We start from the raw sequence: 21,962 nt of genomic DNA, 5'->3' as shown, positions 1-21,962 counted from the left end.
CGTGCTGTAGGTAGATTCACAATGTGCTCAGGGAGGGAATTCCTCTGTCAGATCTCTATCGCAGTCTTCTCCTTGCTAAGTAAAATAGTTCCAATTTCTCCAGTCTAAATAAATTAAGTTCCTCATCCCTGGGACCATTCTACTCCTGAGAGATAAGAGAAGGGCATTTCACCTTGTTAGTTGGCTTGCATCCTGGGGTATTAAAGGAGGTGACAGCAGAAGTAGTCGATGCATTAGTCATGATATTCCAAAATTCCCTGGGTTCTGGAAAAGGTTCGAGTGGATCGAAAACATGATAATGTGACACACTCATTCAAAAAAAGGAGATAGGCCGAAAGTAGACCAGTTAGTTTGACCTCTGTAGTGGGGAAGTTGATGGAGTCAATCATAAAGGAGGAGATAACTGAGCACTGGAAAAACAAAGCTTAATTCACCAGTGTCAACACGGTTTCATGAAGGGCAGGTCATACTTGTCAAAAGTTGCTGGAGTTCTTTGAGGATGCAACCAGCAAGGTAGATAATGGGGATGCAGTGGATCTGGTATATCAAGACTTCCAGAAGACATTTGACAAGATGCAGCATAAAACATTGATCCAGACCCATGGGGCTAAGTGTGGAGTATTGGTTTGGATAGAGGATTGGCTGACTGAGAAAAAACAGAGGATCCAGATGGATGGGTCCCTCTCTGGATAGTGAACTATAATTAGTGGGGTGCTACAGGGTTATGTTCTTGGATCTCAACTATCCACAATTTGTATAAATGATTTGGAAGAGGCGATAGAATGTGATATAGCAAAATGCACTGATGATGATAAAATAGATGGGAAAGCAGGCTGTGATGGGGAGATAGAATTTACAGATGGATATTGATAGGCTAGGGGGATGAATCAGAATCTGGCCAATGGAGTTTAATGTGGATAAGTACGAGATTATTTTAGCAGGAAAAATAAAAGGGCAAATTATTATTCAACTTGGAAGCAGATTCAAAGTGCACCCATGCAGAGGGATCTGGGTGTCTTTGTGTATGAATCACAGAAAATGGATTTGCAGGTAGAGCAAGTAATAAGAACAGCAAATGGAATCCTAGCATTTATTGCAAAAAAGCTAGATTATAAAATAAATGCTGTTACAATTATATAAGGCATTGGTTAGACCACATCTGGAGTACTGTGTCCAGTTTTGGTCTTTTTACTTGAAAGAGGAGGTGGTGGCACTGGAGGCCATTCACAGGCAGGTCACCAGGTTGATTCCAGTGATAAAAGGTCTGTTTTATGAGGAGCGGTTGAATAACATGGGCTGGTACATGCTAGAGTTCAGAGGAATTGGGGGGCAGAGTGGGTCTGTTGGAGGTTGGTGAACATTGAAGAGATGTTCCTTGTGTGGGATGGCCTCAAACAAACGGTCATAGATATAGAGTAAGATGGGGAGAAACTATTTCTCTCAGAGGGTTGTGACTCTGTGGAACTCACTGCTCCAGAATGCAGCGGAGGTGGAATCAATCACCAAATTGAAGACAGAAACAGATATGCTTCTGACAACAAGCGGAATACAGGGCTATGGGGAATCAGACAGGAGTAGAGTCAAGACTAGGATAAGATTAGCCATGATCATGTTAAATAGCGGAGTGGGCTTGAAGGGCTGAATTGCCTACTTTGCTCCTAATTCTTATTTTCTTATGCTAACAGATAAGTCCAATTGGTTCCCTTTTAATTCTGTCTTGAAAGTTACTCTTGAATCTGTTTCTACCATCCTTTTAGGCAGTGCATTCCAGATCACAAAAACATGCTGTTGTAATTACAAATATTGTTCTTCTTACAGATTGTCTTTGAAGCAATTCGTGGCCTATCAATACACAGTGACATTGCAATAGATGACGTTTTATTTCAAAATGGACCCTGTGAAGGTACATGTGGAAACTGTATTGTGTAATATAATCTGTGCAAGCTCTCTGACATATGGGTTAAACTCCCATAATTCCTGTGAATGAGTTAAATATCACAACTGGGACTAAGCAGTAAACAAATTACAGTTCTTGAGTGGATAAAACTTTATAGAGCTTTGGGGAAACAGCAGCAAGAAAAGGAATTATCTAGGAACAAGTTTAGGCTGTTCAGCCCTGCCATTCAATATAAACACTTCAAAGCCTTTCACTCACCTCAACCCCATAACCTCGCACACTGGAGGAAATCAGAACTCTATCGATCTCTACCTTAAACAATCTCAAAGAGTGAGCCTCCATCTCCCTCTGTGGTAGAAAATTCCAAAGGTTCACAACTCTCGGAGTAAAAGAATTTCTCCTTCTCTCAGACTAAAGTGGCATTCCTCTTATTTTTAAATAGCACTATTTTTTAAAAGTGGGCATAGATAAATGGACGGAATGGCCTCTTTCTATGCTGTATCACTCTATGGTGCACACTTGAGGAGAATTTATTATTCACTTTAAACCAACAGGCAGCATAAACTAAAAGTGGATATTTAATTTCCGATCCTGTAGACTTTTATGATTGAATGAAAATGTCTAATGGAAGAGGTGCTGAAACTGCACTAATAATGTGCATCAATTTATTTTGTTGCATGGTAACCTTTCATCAAGATTGCTGTGCTTACTGTTTACCTCCTCCCTATCTCTGTCACTTCTGTCAGCCCTACAGCTCTCCAAGATTTCTGCACTTCTCTAATTCCAACCCCAATTTCCACCGCATCAACAATGTTGACCATGCTTTCAACTGCCTGAACCTAAGTCCTGGAATTTCACCCCGACCCATAATCCCTCTGCTTCACACTCTTCCCTTTAAGACCCTCCTTGAAACCCACTACTTTGATTAAGCTTTTAGTTATCAGTTGATGTTTCTCAGTGTTATACCCATCCTTGTACAGGGAAAATGCCATAAAATTAAGCCCAACATCTAAAGATCTTGTCTGTAAACAGACAAGATGAATTGTCTGTGGATTAATTTTAAAAAGATGGCACAGATCTGTTAAAGGTGAATCGTGATTATTAAACTTGTTTGATTGTTGAAGAGTTAACAAAGACAGTTAATAAGGGTAATGCAATTGATGTTGCCAGAGTTGGAGGGTTTGAGCTATAGGGAGAGGCTGAATAGGCTGGGCTGTTTTCCCTGGAGCATCAGAGGCTCGGGGGTGACCTTATAGAGGTTTATCAAATCATGAGGGGCATGGATAGGGTAAATAGACAAGGTATTTTCCCTGGGGTGGGGGAGTCCAGAACTAGAGGGCATAGGTTTAGGGTGAGAGGGGAAAAATTTAAAAGGGGCAACTTTTTCATGGAGAGAATGGTGCGTGTAAGGAATGAACTACCAGAGAAAGTTTTGGAGGCTGGTACAATTACACCATTTAAAAGGCATCTGGATGGACATATGAATAGGAAGGGTTTAGAGGGATCTGGGCCAAGTGCTGGCAAATGGGACTAGATTAGGTTAGGATATCTGGTCGGCATGGATGAGTTGGACCGAGGGTCTGTTTCCATGTTGTACATCTCTATGAGACTGTGTGGTGTACATGAATTTCCCAAAGGCATTGGATCACACATTACAGGCTTTACTGGAAAATTACAGATCACATTGGCAGCTTGATTGCAAAACTGGCTATTTGGCAAAATGTTTTTTACACAGCCGGAAGATTTATAGTCACTTCCTAGAACTTGAGTATTGCTGAAAAATAATTTGTCTCTTTTTCTCATGGGGTTGGTTTTACGCCCCCTGCTATTTTTGATGTAAATGGTCTGGGCCTTACTACACACGGTTAAATTTAACAATCTGAAGATGGTACAACATTTTAGAAGGATTATGAGTTACAGACGATAGTGTGAGAAACTACAGACAGACATAGAGAGGGATGGGCAAAAAAAAAACCTGGCAGGTGAAATTTAATGTAGAAAAATGTGAAGTCGTTTTATTCAGTAAAAATGAGGAGAGGTGATACAAAATAAAGGATTATATTCTCAAAGGAGCAAATAAGCAGAAAATGTTTATTCACAAAGCACTGAAGGTATCAGGCAAGTTCAGAAAATGTCACTGGGGCATAGAGTACAAAAGCAAGGACATTAAGTTAAATTTGCACAAACATTAGTTCAGCCTCATCTGCAGGATCATATTCAATTCTGGGCACCATACTTTAGAGAGGATGTGAAAGTAGAAAAGATGCATGGGGATGGTTCCAGGTGAGGAACTTCATAATGTGGATAAGGTTTGAGAAGGGGGAACTGTTTTCTCAGAGAAGTTAACGTGGAGAGGACATTTTATAGGGGTGTTCAAATCTGGACATGAGTAGATAGACAGAAACTATTCCCGTCCATGGGAGGATTAGAAATCAGAGAAGACACATTTAAGGTAATTGGAAAAAGAAACAATGACAACATGAGGAAAAAGCCTTTTCATCCTGCGAGTGGTTAGGATCTGAAATGTACTGCCTGGGAGTGTGGTAAAGGCAGTTTAAATCATTCCAAAAGAGAATTAGATCATTTTCCAAAAGGATAAGATTTGCAAGGCTCTGAAGGAAAGGTGGGGGAAGAGTGACTAGCTGAGTTGCTCCTGTGGAGAGCCAGCACAGACACGATGGACCAAATACCCTCCTGCTTGACTGTAACCATTCTATGATTCTAAATGGCTTTGTGTAAAATTTGATATGATAGTGCTCCAGTCAAAGACACTTTGTAAATGTAAGTTGTTGATGCTTAAAGGTTTATCTTGTTCCTGCAACAAACTGTTCTGCCAATTAACTCTCCAATATTTCATTCAATTTCTGGCATGAAAAAGCATGGCACTTGTTGGTGACCAAGTTAATTTGGGGAGAAGAGTTCAGTAAAAAATTAAAGCTTAAAAATCAGCAAATGATAACTGAGCTAAAATGTTTGAGCACCGTTTGTATATTTTGTTCCTCTAATTCTAAGCAGTGATCTCATCATTTTAAGGCATGGGATATTAAATGTTCACCTCTGGCTTTTTTATTGAGAATTGGTCAGTTGAGCTGCCGCAGGAGATGAGAGTGTTTTATCCCACATTGCTTGGCATGGATAGGTATGAAAACAGAGGAAGAACAAAAAAAAAGTGCCCACTCAGTAGTACAGAACTTAAATCTTGCTGAAAAGAGATGATGTGTTGATGCTTTTTGTCCTGTACTTGTCAGGACAAGACATTTGTGTGATTTCGGAATTTCGCATTCTTGCATCTGTCCTGATTTCCATAAAGTTTTGTCAGGCTTCTCAAACAATGTAACAACAGACACATTGCCCTCAAAAAGCAGGAAAGGCTGGAAGTAATGAGCATGTGAAGCAGCAACTGTGTGGAGGTAGATACAGAGAAAGACAAAGAGCTGAACTTTACCAGAAATTGATGAAGAGTCAGTTTTAGCGAACGTTGTGAAGGGTTTCCCTCTGCGAACCCTGGTGCATTTTCTGACACTTTCTTCCCAAGCCCAACTCATTATCTATTCAGAAGGCCCCATGGCACAGATTTACTCTTCTCCCACTTGCCATAAGGAGATGTACTGGCCAGTGTCAGAATCTCCTCGGATCTTTGGCACCAGCACCACCTTTGAAGCCCAGCTAAGAAGCTGGTCAAGGACTGAAAGTACTCTGCCACTGTCCTGTCAATTGCCCCAGGGGACATGTCTGGCAGAGGGAACTTGTCAACTCGTTTTGCCAATGCGGTTCTGGTGAGTGGGGCATGCTCATGGGTACTGCCTGTTGTGCACATCCTAAGAGTTGGTGCCAGGTGTCCTAGATGAACGCCCAGTAGCAAGTTGAATTTGTCAGGTTTTCTTGTCTTTGTCACCATCCAGTTTCTATCCAGCAAGTGGGAAAATGGGAAACCGCACATCAATAAAGAGAGTTAACATGATAACGAGGGTGTTAATACATTCTGATGCATGCAAATAGGCCTCGCACTTCTCACTCACAAGTTTCACATTTCCTTGTTCAATAACTGATTGGAGAATTTTGTCTTGACGTTTAGAATTACCTCACTGGCCATTTCACATTATTCTCCCAACTTTCTTGCCAATGCTACTGTGTCCACTGGCTGGGAAGATTCAGCCTAACATTGGATATTGAAGAAGATTGATCGGAGCAGAGCACAGATGCTGGTCTTTGAGTTGCTGACATGTCTTCATTGCTGGGAGTTCTGGCTCCAGCTCCTTAATTCCAGGGAAGGACCCCCCCCCCCACTGCTGCCCACTTGAGTGCCTGACTCATTTAGCTGAAAAGAGGAAACTTGGGGTTCTCGCTAACTAATCCATCAACAAGTCAGACCCCTATCATTTCAGTAAAATACAACCTCAGATGGCAGAGGGAGAACTATTGGTAGGAATTTGAGAACAGGAGGAGGCCATTCAGCCCCTCAAGCCTGTTACACCATTCAGTTCAATTTTGGCTATATCTTAAATCATTCTTTCTTGGGCTTGATTCAGTAACCCATAATTCCTTTACCCAACAAAGAAAGTCCATCTGTTGTGGTTTTAGTACATTCCAATTGATCCTCAGCCTAAACAACATTTTTTTGCATTGGAGAGAGAGTTCCCTTTATGTGAAAAAGTGCTTGTTGGCATCACCTCATATAATCTGGCTCTTAAAGACTGTCTAACGTCATCTAGGAATTAGAGAAGTGGTTCCATGTTTTGGGGAAAATAAACACTTGGGCATTAATTTGAAAACAATTTTGTATTGTTCAATGCACAGATGGTGGCCAAATTGGGAAGTAGTGTGGAATTTTTGACTCATATGCAGGATTTGGAACCTTTGATTCATTCATGACGAATTTGCTGGCTCTGCAGAAATGGAAACTGCAAGACACCCTTAGTCAGCTGTTACTTTTGTGAATGAAAAAGACAGGCACTAACGCTTCATCAGAATAGGACCAGCAGAGAAACTATTGCCACTGGTTGGGGAGTCTGGAAATCATAGCCTAATCCAACAGGTAAAATCAAACTCTCAGGAATAAATTAAAGACAGAAACTGTTGGAAATGCTCAGCAAGTCTGACAGAGAGGGGAACTTTTTCTGCTGACCTTCCAGCAGGTTGGGATGAAATTAGAAAACATTTCTTCACTAAGAGTCGTAGGGATTTGAAACACTCTTCCACAATGGCAATTTATGCTGCATCAGTTCATTTGAAAACTGAAATTGATAAATTCTTGGTCACTGAAGATATTTAGATTAGATTACTAGATTACTTACAGTGTGGAAACAGGCCCTTCGGCCCAACAAGTCCACACCGACCCACCGAGCGTATACCACCTACATTTACCCCTGTTGAGAGATATGGGAAGGGTGGGTACATGCAGAGCAACCTTGACCTTATTGGATTGTGGAACAGACTTGAGGGGCTGAATGGCCTCCCAAGTTCCTATATTCCTAAGACTAGGAAGTTTCTCACAGTCTGTCTGTTTTCGGCTGGAGAGAGCTCACAAGGAAATTCTGAGTGCAGAATCGTGCTGTGTGAAAGAACAATGATTGTTTACAGGACGTGCATTTGTAATTCAGACTTGGTTCATGTTTATAAATACAGCTATCTGGTTAATTCTTCTCTTTGCTTAGAAGGCAAGATATGGTGCATAACAACTTACATTTACATATAATGCCTTTAATTTAACCTCATCGGCTTGGGTTTCTTGCTCAAGCCTCTGAAAGTGGTCTTGAACCCATAGCCTTTTAACTCAGAATGGGGAGTGCTACTCATCGAAAGCATTTTCATGACACATGCATGATATTCGCTTCAACAACAGATTCCGAGCTCGTTAATGCCAGCTGATGTTTTAAAGCAGAACGGCTTTTTTTTACAGATTTGTTTTTCAGTTTTGAACTTGCTAATTTAGTCACAACATTAAGAGTACCTTTATCACACCACAGCTCAGTGATAATCATAGATAACCAGATCTTTCACATGCATGGTGAAACCACTCTCTTCAGTACAAGATGTGCAATGTAAACATTCGATTGTTACACAGTTCATACATGGCAGATATCCATCAGATAAGCTCTGCACTCTTACACACTGCTGACTAATAACAACTACAACTTGCATTCATATGGCTCTTTCAATCAAATAAAAAGGTCCCAAGGTGTTGTTATCAAGCAAAAATTTGACTCTCAACCATATTATGAGAGAGGGTGACTTAAAAGCTTGGTCAAAGGCTTTAAAAAGCACCGAAAGGTACAAAGTTAGTGAGGTTTAGGGAGGGAATTTCAGAATGTAGGGCCCAATAAGCTGAAGACATGGCTGCCAATGGTGGATTGATTAATATCGGGAAGTTATAAGTCATACAGTCATAGAGATGTACAGCAAGGAAACAGACCGTTCAGTCCAACTTGTCTATGCTGACCAGATATTCAAAATTGTCCCATTTGTCAGCACTTGGCCCATATCCCTCCAAACCCTTCCTATCCATACCCATCCAGATGCCTTTTAAATGGTGTAATTGTACGAGCCTCCACCACTTCCTCTGGCAGCTCATTCCATACACACACCACTCTCTGCATGAAAACTTTGCCTCTTAGGTCCCTTTTATATCTTTCCCCTCTCATCCTAAACATATGCCCTCCAGTTTTGGACTCCCCCACCCCAGCGAAAAGGCCTTGTCTGTTTACTCTATCCGTAGGCCTCATGATTTTATAAACCTCTATAAGGTCACCCCTCAGCCTACGATGCTCCAGGGAAAACAGCCCCAGCCTATTCAGTCTCTCCCTATAGCTCAAATCCTCCAACCCTGGCAACATACTTGTAAATCTTTTCTGAACCCTTTCACGATTCACAACATACTTCTTATAGCAGGGAGACCAGAACTGCACACAGTATTCCAATAGTGGCCTAAGCAATGTCCTGAAAAGCCGTAGCACCACCTCTCAACTCCTTTACATAATGCTCTGTCCAATAAAGCTGAAAATGTGTTGCTGGAAAAGCGCAGCAGGTCAGGCAGCATCCAAGGAGCAGGAGAATCGACATTTCGGGCATATGCCCTTCTTCAGGAATGAGGAGAGTGTGTCCAGCAGGCTAAGATAAAAGGTAGGGAGGAGGGACTTGGGGGAGGGGCGTTGGAAATGCAATAGGTGGAAAAAGGTTAAGGTGAGGGTGATAGGCCGGAGTGGGGGTGGGGGCGGAGAGGTCAGGAAGAAGATTGCAGGTTAGGAAGACAGAGCTGAGTTTGAGAGATTTGACTGAGACAAGGTGGGGGGAGGAGAAATGAGGAAACTGGAGAAATCTGAGTTCATCCCTTGTGGTTGGAGGGTTCCTAGGCGGAAGATGAGGCGCTCTTCCTCCAGCCGTCGTGTTGCTATGGTCTGGCGATGGAGGAGTCCAAGGACCTGCATGTCCTTGATGGAGTGGGAGGGGGAGTTGAAGTGTTGAGTCACGGGGTGGTTGGTCTGGGTGTCCCAGAGGTGTTCTCTGAAACGTTCGGGACACCACCCACGCCCTCCACCTCCTCCATGATTTTCGCTTCCCCGGTCCCCAACGCCTTATCTTCACCATGGACATCCAGTCGCTGTACACCTCCATCCCCCATCACGAAGGACTCAAAGCCCTCCGCTTCTTCCTTTCCCGCCGTACCAACCAGTACCCTTCCACTGACACTCTCCTTCGACTGACTGAACTGGTCCTCACTCTGAACAACTTCTCTTTCCAATCCTCCCACTTCCTCCAAACCAAAGGAGTAACCATGGGCACCCACATGGGCCCCAGCTATGCCTGCTTCTTTGTTGGATATGTGGAACAATCCATCTTCCGCAGCTACACTGGCCCCACCGCCCACCTTTTCCTCCGCTACATCAATGACTGTATCGGCGCTGCCCCGTGCTCCCACGAGAGGTTGAACAGTTCATTCACTTTACCAACACCTTCAACCCCGACCTCAAATTTATCTGGACCGTCTCAGATTCCTCCCTCCCCTTCCTAGACCTCTCCATTTCTATCTCGGACGACCGAATCAACACAGACCTTTACTATAAACTGACCAACTCCCACAGCTACCTAGACTACACTTCCTCCCACCCCACCCCTTGTAAAAACGCCATCCCATATTCCCAATTTCTTTGTCTCCTCCGCCTCATCTGCTCCCAGGAGGACCAGTTCCAAGACCGAACGACCCAGATGGCCTCTTTCTTCAAAGACTGCAATTTCCCCCCAGACGTGATCGACGATGCTCTCCACCGCATCTCCTCCACTTCCTGCTCCTCCCACCCTTGAGCCCCGCCCCTCCAATCACCACCAGGACAGAACCCCACTGGTCCTCACCTATCACCCCACCAACCTCCATATACATATCATCCGTCGTCATTACCGCCACCTCCAAACGGACCCCACCACCAAGGATATATTTCCCTCCCCTCCCCTACCAGCATTCCGAAAAGACCACTCCCTCAGTGACTCCCTTGTCATGTCCACACCCCCCACCAACCCAACCTCCACTCCCAGCATCTTCCCCTGCAACCGCAAGAAATGCAAAACTTGCGTCCACACCTCCCCCCTTACTTCCCTCCAAGGGATCCTTCCATATCTGCCACAAATTCACCTGCACCTACACACACCATTTACTGCATCCGCTGCACCCGATGTGGCCTCCTCTATATTGGGGAGACAGGCCGCCTACTTGCGGAACGTTTCAGAGAACACCTCTGGGACACCCGGATCAACCAAGCCAACCGCCCTGTGGCTCAACACTTCAACTCCCCCTCCCACTCCACCAAGGACATGCAGGTCCTTAGACTCCTCCATCGCCAGACCATAGCAACACGACGGCTGGAGGAAGAGCACCTCATCTTCTGCCTAGATCCCTCCAACCACAAGGGATGAACTCAGATTTCTGCAGTTTCCTCATTTCCCCTCCCCCCACCTTGTCTCAGTCCCAACCCTCGAACTCAGCACCGTCTTCCTAACCTGCAATCTTCTTCCTGACCTCTCCGCCCCCACCCCCACTCCGGCCTATCACCCTCACCTTAACCTCCTTCCACCTATTGCAATTCCAACGCCCCTCCCCCAAGTCCTTCCTTCCTCCCTACCTTTTATCTTAGCCTGCTTGGCACACTCTCCTCATTCCTGAAGAAGGGCTCGTGCCCGAAATGTCGATTCTCATGCTCCTTGGATGCTGCCTAACCTGCTGCGCTTTTCCAGCAACACATATTCAGCTCTGATCTCCAGCATCTGCAGTCCTCACTTTCTCCTAGAAGATTCTGTCCAATAAAGGAAAGCATACCAAACACCTTCTTCACTATCCTATCTATCTTGTGATTCCACTTTCAATTAGCTATGAACCTACACTCCAAGGTCTCTTCGTTCACAAACACTCCCCAGGACCTTACCATTCATTGTATAAGTCCTGCCCTGATTTGCCTTTCCTAAAATGCAGCACCTCGCATTTATCTAAATTAAACTCCATCTGCCATTCTTCAGCCCCATTGTCCCACCTGATCAAGATCCCGTTGTAATCTGAGGCAACCTTCTTCGCTGTCCACTACACCTTCAATTTTGGTGTCATCTGCGAATTTACTAACTATACCTATGTTCACATCCAAATCATTTATATAAATGACGAAAAGCAGTGGACCCAGCACCGATCCTTGTGGCACATCTCTGGTGACAGGCCTCCAGTCTGAAAGGTAACCCTCCACCACCACCACCACCCTCTGTCTTCTACCTTCAAACCAATTCTGTATCCAAATGGCTAGTTCTCTCTGCATTTCATGTGATCTAACCTTGCTAACCAGTCTATCATGAGGAACCTTTTCTAACGCCTTAGTGAAGTTCATGTAGATCACGTCCACCGCTCTGCCCTCATCAAATCTCTTCTTTACTTCTTCAAAAAATTCAGTGTGAGAAACTGATCCCTAATCAGTCCTTGCCTTTCCAAATACATGTAAATCCTGTCCCTCAGGATTCCCTCCAACAACTTGCCCACCACCGATGTCAGGCTCAGTGGTCTTTAGTTCTCTAGCTTTTTCTTACCATCTTTCTTAAATAATGGCAACACGTTAGCCAACCTCCAGTCTTCTGGCACCTCAACTGTGGCTATCAATGATACAAATATCTCAGCAAGTGGCCCAGCAATCACTTCCCTAGCTTCCTACAGAGTTCTAGGTTACATCTGATCAGGTCCCAGGAATTTATCGACCTTTATGCGTTTTAAGACATCCAGCACTACCACCTCTGTAATATGGACATTTTTCAGAATATTGCTATTTATTTCCCCATGATCTCTTTCTTCCATATCCTTCTCCACAGTAAACACTGATGCATATTAACTTGTTTAGTATCTCCCTCATCTCCTGTGGTTCCACACATAAGCAGCTTTGCTGATCTTTAAGGGGCCGTATCCTCGCCCTAGTTTTTTTTTGTCCTTAATGCATTTGTAGAAACCCTTTGGTTCTCCTTAACCCTATTTGCCAAAGCTATCTCATGTCACCTTTGCCGTCCTGATTTCCTTCTTAAGTACTTCTTAAAGTACTGCCTTTATACTCTTCTAAGGATTCCCTTGATATCTGCTGTCTATGCCTGACATATTCTTCCTTCTTATTCGTAGAATCCCGATAGAATCACTTGTGTGGAAACAGGCCCTTTGACCCAACAAGTCCACACCGACCCTTCCGAAGAGTAACCCACCCAAACCCATTCCCCTCCTCTATTCTCCTACATTTTACCCCTGACTAATACACTTAACTTGCATATCCCTGAACACTATGGGCAATTTTAGCATGGTCAATTCACCTGACCTGCACATCTTTGGACTGTGGGAGGAAACCGGAGCACCGGAGGAAACCCACACAGACACGGGGAGAATGTGCAAACTCCACACAGCCCAAGGCTGGAATCGAACCTGGGTCCCTGGCATTGTAAGGCAGTTGCTCCCAACATCTTAACAAAAACCTCAATTTCTCTAGTTATCCAGCAATCCCTATTAATCTTGATATTCACCCTGACAGGAATATACTTTCTCTGTATTCTTGTTATCTCATTTCTGAAGGCTTTCCATTTTCCAGCCATCCCTTTACCTGCAAATATCCACCCCCAATCAACTTTTGAAAGTTCTTGCCTAATACCATTAAAATTAGCCTTCCTCCAATTTAGAACTTCAACCTTTAAATCTGGTCTATCCTTTTCCATCATTATTTTAAAACTAATAGAATTATGGTTGCTGGCCCCAAAGTGCTCCCCCACTGACACCTCAGTCACCTGCCCTACCTTACTTCCCAAGAGGAGGTCAAGTTTTGCAGCTTCTTCAGTAGCTACATCCACATACTGAATCAGAAAATTGTCTTGTATACACCTTAACAAATTTCTCTCTATCTAAGCCCTTAACACTGTGGCAGCCCCAGTCTATGTTTAGAAAGTTAAAATCCCCTACCATAACCACCCTGTTATTCTTACAGATAACTGAGATCTCCTTACAAGTTTGTTTCTCAAGTTCCCTCGGACTATTGGAGGTTTATAGTCCAATCCCATAAGGTGATCATCGCTTTCTTATTTCTCAGATCTCCCCAAATAACTTCTTCGGACTGACTCCCAGGAAGATTCTCCCTAAGTACAGTCGCAATGTTATCCCAAATCAAAAACGTCACTCGCCCGCTCTCTTGCCTCCCTTTTTGTCCTTCAAGTAGCATTTGTATCCTGGAACATTAAGCTGCCAGTCCTGTTCATCCGTGAGCCATGTTTCTGTAATTACTATGATATCCCACTCCCATGTTCCTAACCATGCCCTGACTTCATCTGCCTTCCCTGATAGGCCCCTTGCATTGAAGCAAACGCAGTGTAATTTATCAGTCCTACCTTATTCACTGCTTTATTCCTGTCTGCCCTGACTGTTTGACCCACACCTTTTCCCAAGTGTAAAGACTGATCTCTTTCCTCACTATCTATGTTGGTCCCAACGCCAGCCCCTGCCCTGCCCTGCACTCCCCCAACCACCTTATTAGTTTAAATCCTCCTGAGCAGCTCTAGCAAATCTCCCTGCCAGTATATTAGCCCCCTGTCAATTCAGGTGCTATCTGTCCTTCTTACCCAGTCACTTCTACCCCAAAAGAGATTCCAATGATCCAAAAATGTGAATCCTTCTCCTCTGGAAGTCACCCATCAACCTGACTGTATCTTCAGTTTATCTGTCACTCCCCGTAACTCCTGTAAATTCCTCATTGCCTCTAACTGCCACTGCAACCAATCCGTGCGATCTGATAGGATTTGCAACCAAACACACTTCCTGCTGATGTAATCATTAGTAACCTGGAAACTCTCCCTAAACTCCCACATTTGACAGGAAGAGCATAGTACTCTACTAAAGGCCATCTTTGCACATTAATAATCTACACACCTAAATAAAAAGCACAGCCATACTGCTTTAAATTCACTGCTCCACAGTAACTTAGTACCTATATTTTTATATTTTTTAAATTTAATCAAGAGACAGAAAACACTCTACACACAATTGTAGATTCACAAAAATCAATAAGGTTACATTTAAAAAGTAGCCACTTAGCTGCATCCCATGCCATGAGCTCCCACCCACAGGTTTCTCCAAGGCTAGCTGTGAATTTTGCTGTTTGTTTATTTTTCTTAGAATGAACTCTGATGTCCCAGAGACACTTGAAACCAGGCAGCAAAGGCAGCAACTGTGCATGTTCACTGCTGGGTCAGACAGCAGTGTAGGTTTCTTTCTCCATTTGAGATGCTTCCCATATGGTCACTGCCTTTGACCGACTACCTCCTTTACAAAGTGCCATTGGCCAGAACTGACGGAGTGTTGAGATCACAGAATCCCTACAGTGTGGAAGCAGGCAGCTCAGCCCATCAAGTCCACACTGACCCTCCAAAGAGCATCCCAGCCCCCATCCTATTCCTGCACACTGCAGGGCAATTTAGCATGGCCAATCCGCCCAGGCAGACACGGGGAGAATGTGCAAACTGCACACAGGACAGTCACCTGAGGCTGGAATCGAACTTGGGTCTGTGGCACTGTGAGGTGGCAGCGCTAACCACTGAGCCATCATTCAGCCCAAAGAACTCAGTGATCTCAAAGGACTTAAGGGTGGAGGAGGTTGCAGAGTTAGGGAGTAAGGGAAACCACAGAGTGATATGAAAATGGGAACAATAATTCGAAAGCAAATTTAAATCTTAATCTTTTTAACTCGCCATAATGTTAATTAGTAAGGAAAACAGATGCAAACTGAATTGTTATCTCACGATGGGGGCTTTGTACTGCAAAACCACTGGTTAATAACAAAATGATAGAGAATAGCAGAACAGAGATAGAAATCCCATTTGCACACAGGTTTTAGACCATGCGTTGGCAGGAAGAATCATTCATGGTCATCATTAGATTCTCAATTCCAGGTATTTACTGATTTCAAATCTGACCTTCTGCTGTGGCAGGATTCAGACCCAGGTTCCCAGGACATTACCTGGGCTTCTGGATTAACACTCTAGCAAATATTATCAATAGGCTATTGCCTCCCATCGACTCTGTCTCAGTTAAACCTACATCTTTGATCAAGCTTTCAGTTACCTGCCCCGATATCACCTCCTGGCTTGGTGTCAAAATTTTGGCTGATAATTTCTCCAGTGAAGCCCCTTGGGATGTTTGGCTTTCCAAAATGTACTACAAAAATGCAAGTTGTTGTTGTGGCCGGAGCACTCTTATTACTACAGTTGTTCGCAAACAGTGATCTAGAAAACAAAAATGGCGTGCCTTAAAATTGGGAGAGCTGGGAAGGGATTGGAAAGGTGGTGCCCAGTTTTAGTGGTTCTCCCATCTAGTGACAGCTGAATGATTTAGTTGAGATGACCCATAGAACACGAAGACCTGCACTAGAAGCTTTACCATATCACCAATGGGACTGATATATCGCTGACTTATGGATCAGGAAAGATGTGCTTCCACTGGATGTGTTTTCTGCATCTTTGAACATTAGTATCTGACTGTGTTAAAAAGGAGAAAGCTTCCACAATTTATTTTCTTAGGTATAGGTTGTTCTGCTATAACGTGCATTTCATCAGTGCAAATTGGCTATCGCGCGATTGATGAAATGTAGACATTATGTGGATAACACAAAGTTTCTACTGAATGAGTATAGTGATTTTCTATTAGCGATCTCCTGTAGCAGTTTTCCATAGTGCGATTTTCTATCAAGCGAGATTGCTGAGGAACACAATTGTTGCGTTATAGCAGAACCACCTGGTGGCCTCAAAATGTAATTCTCATCACACCAGTAACATAATGACTTCAAGATTCATTGATGCTCCTCAGGTGAGCCTGCTTTGTCTGTTTTGGCTGTTGTCAGTGAGACTCAGGAAATTTGGGGGGGTGTTCCCCTTGGCAAGCCTGGCATAGAAACAAACTAAAATTTCAGCATATATTGTCTTATTTCCAGCACAGAAACAGGCCATTCAGCCCATCTGGTCTACGTCAGCAGTGCTGTTGCTCCACACCAGCCTCTCTCCCACCATACTTCATTTCACCCTATCAGCATACTCACCTACTCCTTTCTCCCTGGTGGTTATTTGAGGATTCCCTTTAAATGTATCCATACCCACGGAACCTCAACTACTTCCTCTGGTAGCACATTCTCAAAGTAAAAATAGCCATCCTTAATTCCATCGCCACTATCTGACATTAATGATTCCTTGATTCTGATCTCAACTTCAATAGATTTTTCCTCCACCTTCCCTTCTTTTAATTAACTTATTTTCCCTAATCAACTTATTCAGAGATGTTTGGAGCAGTTGGGACTTGAAACTTGGTCTCCTAGTCGAGGAATAGGACTGTACCTCTGTGCCATAAGAGATCTTCACCGTCCCTTTTGAACCCTATAATAAACTTCGACCATAGCAAAGAGGTCAGTCTGTTCAGCCTTTCCTGACTGGTATAACCCATCAGCCCTGTTATCATTCTAGTAATTTATTTTGCTCTGCCTTTGTTTCCTGTGCTAAGTACAATTGAAGAAATTTTTAGTATTACAGCGGTGGAAAGGACGATGGAGGAAGACATGCCATCTGAGGTAGTTTGGGCTGAGGTTAGAAATAGGAAAGGTGAGGTCACCCTGTTAGGAGTTTTCTCCAGGCCTCCTAATAGTCCGAGAGACGTAGAGGAAAGTATTGCAAGGATGATTCAGGAGAAGAGTGAAAGTAATAGGGTGGTTGTTATGGGGGACTTTAACTTCCCAGATATTGACTGGGAAAGCTATAGCTCGAGTTTGTTAGATGGGTCGGTGTTTGTCCAATGTGTGCAGGAGGGTTTCCTGACACAATATGTAGACAGGCCAACAAGAGGTGAGGCCATACTGGATTTGGTTCTAGGTAATGAACCAGGCCAGGTGTTAGACTTGGAGGTAGGTGAGCACTTCGGGGACAGTGACCACAACTCGGTGACTTTTACTCTAGTGATGGAGAGGGATAAGTGTGCACTGCAGGGCAGGAGTTATAGCTGGGGGCAGGGAAATTATGAAGCGGTGAGGCATGACTTAGGATGCGTGGATTGGAAAAATAGGCTTCAAGGGAAGGACACAAATGATATGTGGAGCTTGTTCAAGGAGCAGCTATTGGGTGTCCTTGATAAGTATGTACCAGTCAGGCAGGGAGGAAGGGGTCTTGTGAGGGAGCCGTGGTTTAATAAGGAATTGGAATCCCTTGTAAAAGGGAAGAGGGCGGCCTATGTAAAGATGAGGCATGAAGGTTCAGTTGGGGCGATTGAGAGTTATAAGGTAGCCAGGAAGGATCTAAAGAGAGAGCTAAGAGCAGCGAGAAGGGGACATGAAAAGTCCTTGGTTGGTAGGATTAGGGAAAACCCTAAGGCTTTCTATAGGTATGTCGGGAATAAAAGGACGACTAGGGTAGGTATCGGTCCAGTCAAGGATAGTAGTGGGAAGTTGTGCGTGGAGGCACAGGAAATTGGAGAGACACTAAATCAATACTTTTCGTCAGTATTCACTCAGGAACAGGACGTTGTTGCTGATGTGAATATTGAGTGACAAGTGATTAGAATGGATGGCTTTGAGGTACGTAGGGAAGAGGTCCGGGGAATACTGGAAAGGGTGAAAATAGATAAGTCCCCTGGGCATGATGGCATTTATCCTAGGATCCTCTGGGGAGCTAGGGAGGAGATAGCGGAGCCATTGGCCTTGATTTTTATGTCGTCGTTGTCTACAGGAATAGTGCCAGAAGACTGGAGGATAGCGAATGTGGTCCCCTTGTTCAAGAAGGGGAGTAGGGACAGCCCTAGTAACTATAGGCCAGTGAGTCTCACTTCTGTTGTGGGCAAAGTCTTAGAGAGAATTGTAAGGGATAGGATTTATGAACATCTGGATAGGAATAATGTGATCAAGGATAGTCAGCATGGTTTTGTGAAGGGCAGGTCAGGCCTCACAAACCTTATTGAGTTCTTTGAGAAGGTGACCAAGGAAGTGGACGAGGGTAAAGCAGTAGATGTGGTGTATTTGAATTTTAGCAAGGTGTTCGATAAGGTACCCCATGGTAGCCTACTGCAAAAATTACGGAGGTATGGCATTGAGGGTGCATTAGAGGTTTGGATTAGGAATTGGCTGGCTCGAAGGAGACAGAGGGTAGTAGTTGATGGTAAAGGTTCATCTTGGAGTGCAGTTACTAGCGGTGTTCCACAAGGATCTGTTTTGGGACCATTGCTGTTTGTCATTTTTATAAATGACCTGGAGGAGGGGCTTGAAGGCTGGGTGAGCAAGTTTGCGGATGATACGAAAGTCGGTGGAGTGGTGGACAGCGAAGAAGGATGTGGCAGGTTACAGCGGGATATAGATAAGTTGCAGAGCTGGGCGGAAAGGTGGCAAATGGAGTTCAATGTAGCTAAGTGTGAAGTCATTCACTTTGGTAGGAGTAACAAGAAGATGGATTACTGGGCTAATGGTAGGCTACTTGGTAGTGTGGATGAGCAGAGGGATCTTGGTGTCCATGTACACAGATCTCTGAAAGTTGCCACCCAGGTAAATAGTGCAGTGAAGAAGGCATATGGCGTACTGGGCTTTATTGGTAGAGGAATTGAGTTCCGGAGTCCTGAGGTCATGTTGCAGTTGTATAAGACTCTGGTGCGGCCTTATCTGGAGTATTGTGTGCAGTTTTGGTCGCCATACTATAGGAAGGATGTGGAGGCACTGGAACGGGTGCAGAGGAGGTTTACCAGGATGTTGCCTGGCATGGTAGGAAGATCGTATGAGGAAAGGCTGAGGCACTTGGGGCTGTTCTCATCGGAGAAAAGAAGGTTTAGGGGTGACTTGATAGAGGTGTACAAGATGATTAGGGGTTTAGATAGGGTTGACAGTGAGAACCTTTTTCCGCGTATGGAGTCAGCTGTTACTAGGGTACACAGCTTTAAATTAAGGGGAGGTTGGTATAGGACAGATGTTAGGGGTAGATTCTTTACTCAGCGGGTTGTGAGTTCATGGAATGCCCTGCCAGTATCAGTGGTGGACTCTCCCTCTTTATGGTCATTCAAGCGGGCATTGGATAAGCATATGGAGGTTATTGGGCTAGTGTAGGTTAGGTAGGCTTCGGTCGGCGCAACATCGAGGGCCGAAGGACCTGTACTGCGCTGTATTTTTCTATGTTCTATTAAACAAAAAAAATCAAAATTGAATCCCCTTGGCCTGCAGTTTCCACTTTCGCCAGCAGAGGCTGCTAAAGTTGCACCATTTGCGTCTTGCAATCTGGATCAATGCGAAGCGGTTCTATCAGAAATCCCCATTCCTGTCAGCAGAAAGCTCTCTGTCATGAGCTCTGAGTATTTCCCTGCCACTTGTTTCCACCACTTGTACCTAATCTTTGCATTCAGGCTAGATCATAGAATCACAGAAGCATTATGGCACAGAAGTAATGCCTGACCTGCTCATTAAATGAGCATTATTATCTAGTTGGAGAAAATGAGGACTGCAGATGCTGGAGATCAGAGTCACGAGTGTGGTGCTGCCTGACCTGCTGTGCTTTTCCAGCACCAAACTCTCAACCCCGACCTCATTGACTAGTGCTCATCCTCCAATTTGTTTTCTCCATATCCTTGCACATTAATTTTATCCAGAATAATCCTTCAATATCCTCTTGAATGCCTCAATTGAACCGGCCTCCACCAAATCTCCTGGCATTCCAGACCTGAACTACTTGTGTGAGAAGCTTTTTACTTATCTGCACCCTTTTACAGGTCACTTTAAATCTGTTCTTGTTCCTTTTGGAAAACATTTCTCCCTATCTATTCTATCCAGGCCCATTCATGATGTTGAAAAATCTCAGTCAGATCTCCTCTCTGCCTTCTTCATTCTAATTTTGTCAACCGGCCCTCATCCCTGAAAACACTCTTGCTAACTGATTCTGTGTTTTCTCCAAAGCCCTCACGCCTCTCCCCAGGACCGACCCTCAGAACCAAGTCCCACCCCATCACCTCCTGGTGAACATCAGCAACATGAAGATTCCACCTCTGTAATCTCAGCTACCACCGCGCTGCTCCTCTGTGCCACCCGGAGACTTGAAATATTCCTGATGCCGGCCTCCCACATACAACCTGCTGCACGTACCAGCTCATCCAAAACTCTGCTATTCATTGCACTAAAACATTCCAACAGACCTCATAGTCATGTTACTGGGGACAAAGTTTCACCACGAGCTACCTAAGTGTATATTAGGGCTGATGACCAAAAGCTTGATCAAAGTGGTGTTAGGTTTTAAGGAGCATCATAAAGGCAGAGAGAGAGAGAGAGAGAGTTGGAATTGGCATATTCCAGACCATAAAGACCCAGGCAGCTGAAGACACGGCCATTATTGTTGGAGCGATTACAAATAATGATGGCCAAGATTTCAGAGGGTTGTGGAGCTGGAGGAGATTACAGAAACAGGGACAGACAAGGCCATGGGGGGGTGGGGGGGGGTGGGACAGACAAGGCCATGGGGGGGTGGGGGGGGGTGGGACAGACAAGGCCATGGGGGGGGGGGGGGGGGTGGGACAGACAAGGCCATGGGGGGGGGGGGGGGGGGTGGGATCTGAATAGAGGCTTGAGAATTTTGAACGTAGGTGCTGGAAGCCAACATAGCTATGCACAGGAAGGTGATCATAGGATTGTTACAGAGCAAAAGGAGGCCCCCTTGGCCCATTGGGTGAATGGGGTTCGATTTGGGTTAGAATAAGGGGAAGTGGAGTTCTGGATGAACTCAGGTTTGAGGAGGATAGAAGGTGGGAGACCGGAAACCCTCGAAACAGTTTGGTAGCAGAAATGACCTGCTAACTGGTGATTCTTTCCGAATGATCAGCACCTGCATGAATACAAAGTGTTAGGGTGTGCTGCCTATATGTGTGTGCTCGATAACTGTTTGCAATGTGTCAAGTGACTAACCAGTGACACTTCTGGCAGGGAGTGTCTATGAAGGCAGTGGATACCTCGATGCTCAAACATTTTTACCGTCCGTGAGGTGAGAACAAATTGTCACACTGCTGGTGCTGATGTGCACTTATCAGCACTGATTTCACATATTACTTTCACTGTGTTAATTCATTCCATCTCAATGCAATCCCATACTGTTCATCCTTCCTAACCATAAACAATAGGGATGGAGCTGGCACAATGTGAGCAATGGCAATGATGTTCCACAACTTTCGTTGATCATGTCCTATGCATCTGTGCTTTATCATTAACTAACCTCACCTCTAATTAACCTCATTTCCCCATTGGGGCTGGGTGGGGAGTGGAGCAGGGAACAGGCACTTCAACTAACATTGCAACCACTTAAATCTATTGTACGTTGTTAATTCCTAGATGGTATATCCATTCAAGTGAGTAAAGTTGCCATAACCCCATTGGACCACAGGGCTGCTCTCTCACCATACCTCAGGAGAGGGTGAGGTTGAGAATGAGAGACCTTGTGATTCTGTGACCAGAGAGGGGAAATGGAATATCAGCTGATGCAGGTCAGATATAGAATGTGGAAGGTAAACAGGGATTGAACATACTTTTGAGGTCGGGGG

At 44.4% G+C, this 21,962-nt stretch overlaps 1 protein-coding gene and 1 long non-coding RNA gene across 5 annotated transcripts in view; one reads left to right on the top strand and one right to left on the bottom strand.

Moving 5' to 3' along the window:
* LOC140489092 (uncharacterized) overlaps nucleotides 1–21,962 on the bottom strand; it is a 65,580-nt gene that overhangs the window by 30,144 nt on the left and 13,474 nt on the right. The gene's annotated exons all lie outside the window — the stretch shown is intronic.
* The window catches only part of mamdc2a (MAM domain containing 2a), a 145,278-nt gene that overhangs the window by 117,951 nt on the left and 5,365 nt on the right, over nucleotides 1–21,962 (top strand). For 3 of the 4 annotated variants that reach the window (XM_072588309.1, XM_072588317.1, XM_072588303.1), the window contains 2 exons: nucleotides 1,819–1,903; nucleotides 21,352–21,409. In XM_072588309.1, the coding sequence (XP_072444410.1) occupies nucleotides 1,819–1,903; nucleotides 21,352–21,409 (143 nt within the window). The remainder of the gene's footprint in view (nucleotides 1–1,818; nucleotides 1,904–21,351; nucleotides 21,410–21,962) is intronic. The other variant, XM_072588324.1, reaches the window with a different exon arrangement.

Source organism: Chiloscyllium punctatum, chromosome 2 (genome assembly GCF_047496795.1).
Source record: "Chiloscyllium punctatum isolate Juve2018m chromosome 2, sChiPun1.3, whole genome shotgun sequence".
Taxonomy (NCBI): domain Eukaryota; kingdom Metazoa; phylum Chordata; class Chondrichthyes; order Orectolobiformes; family Hemiscylliidae; genus Chiloscyllium; species Chiloscyllium punctatum.
This window is presented reverse-complemented; position numbering and strand designations above follow the sequence as displayed.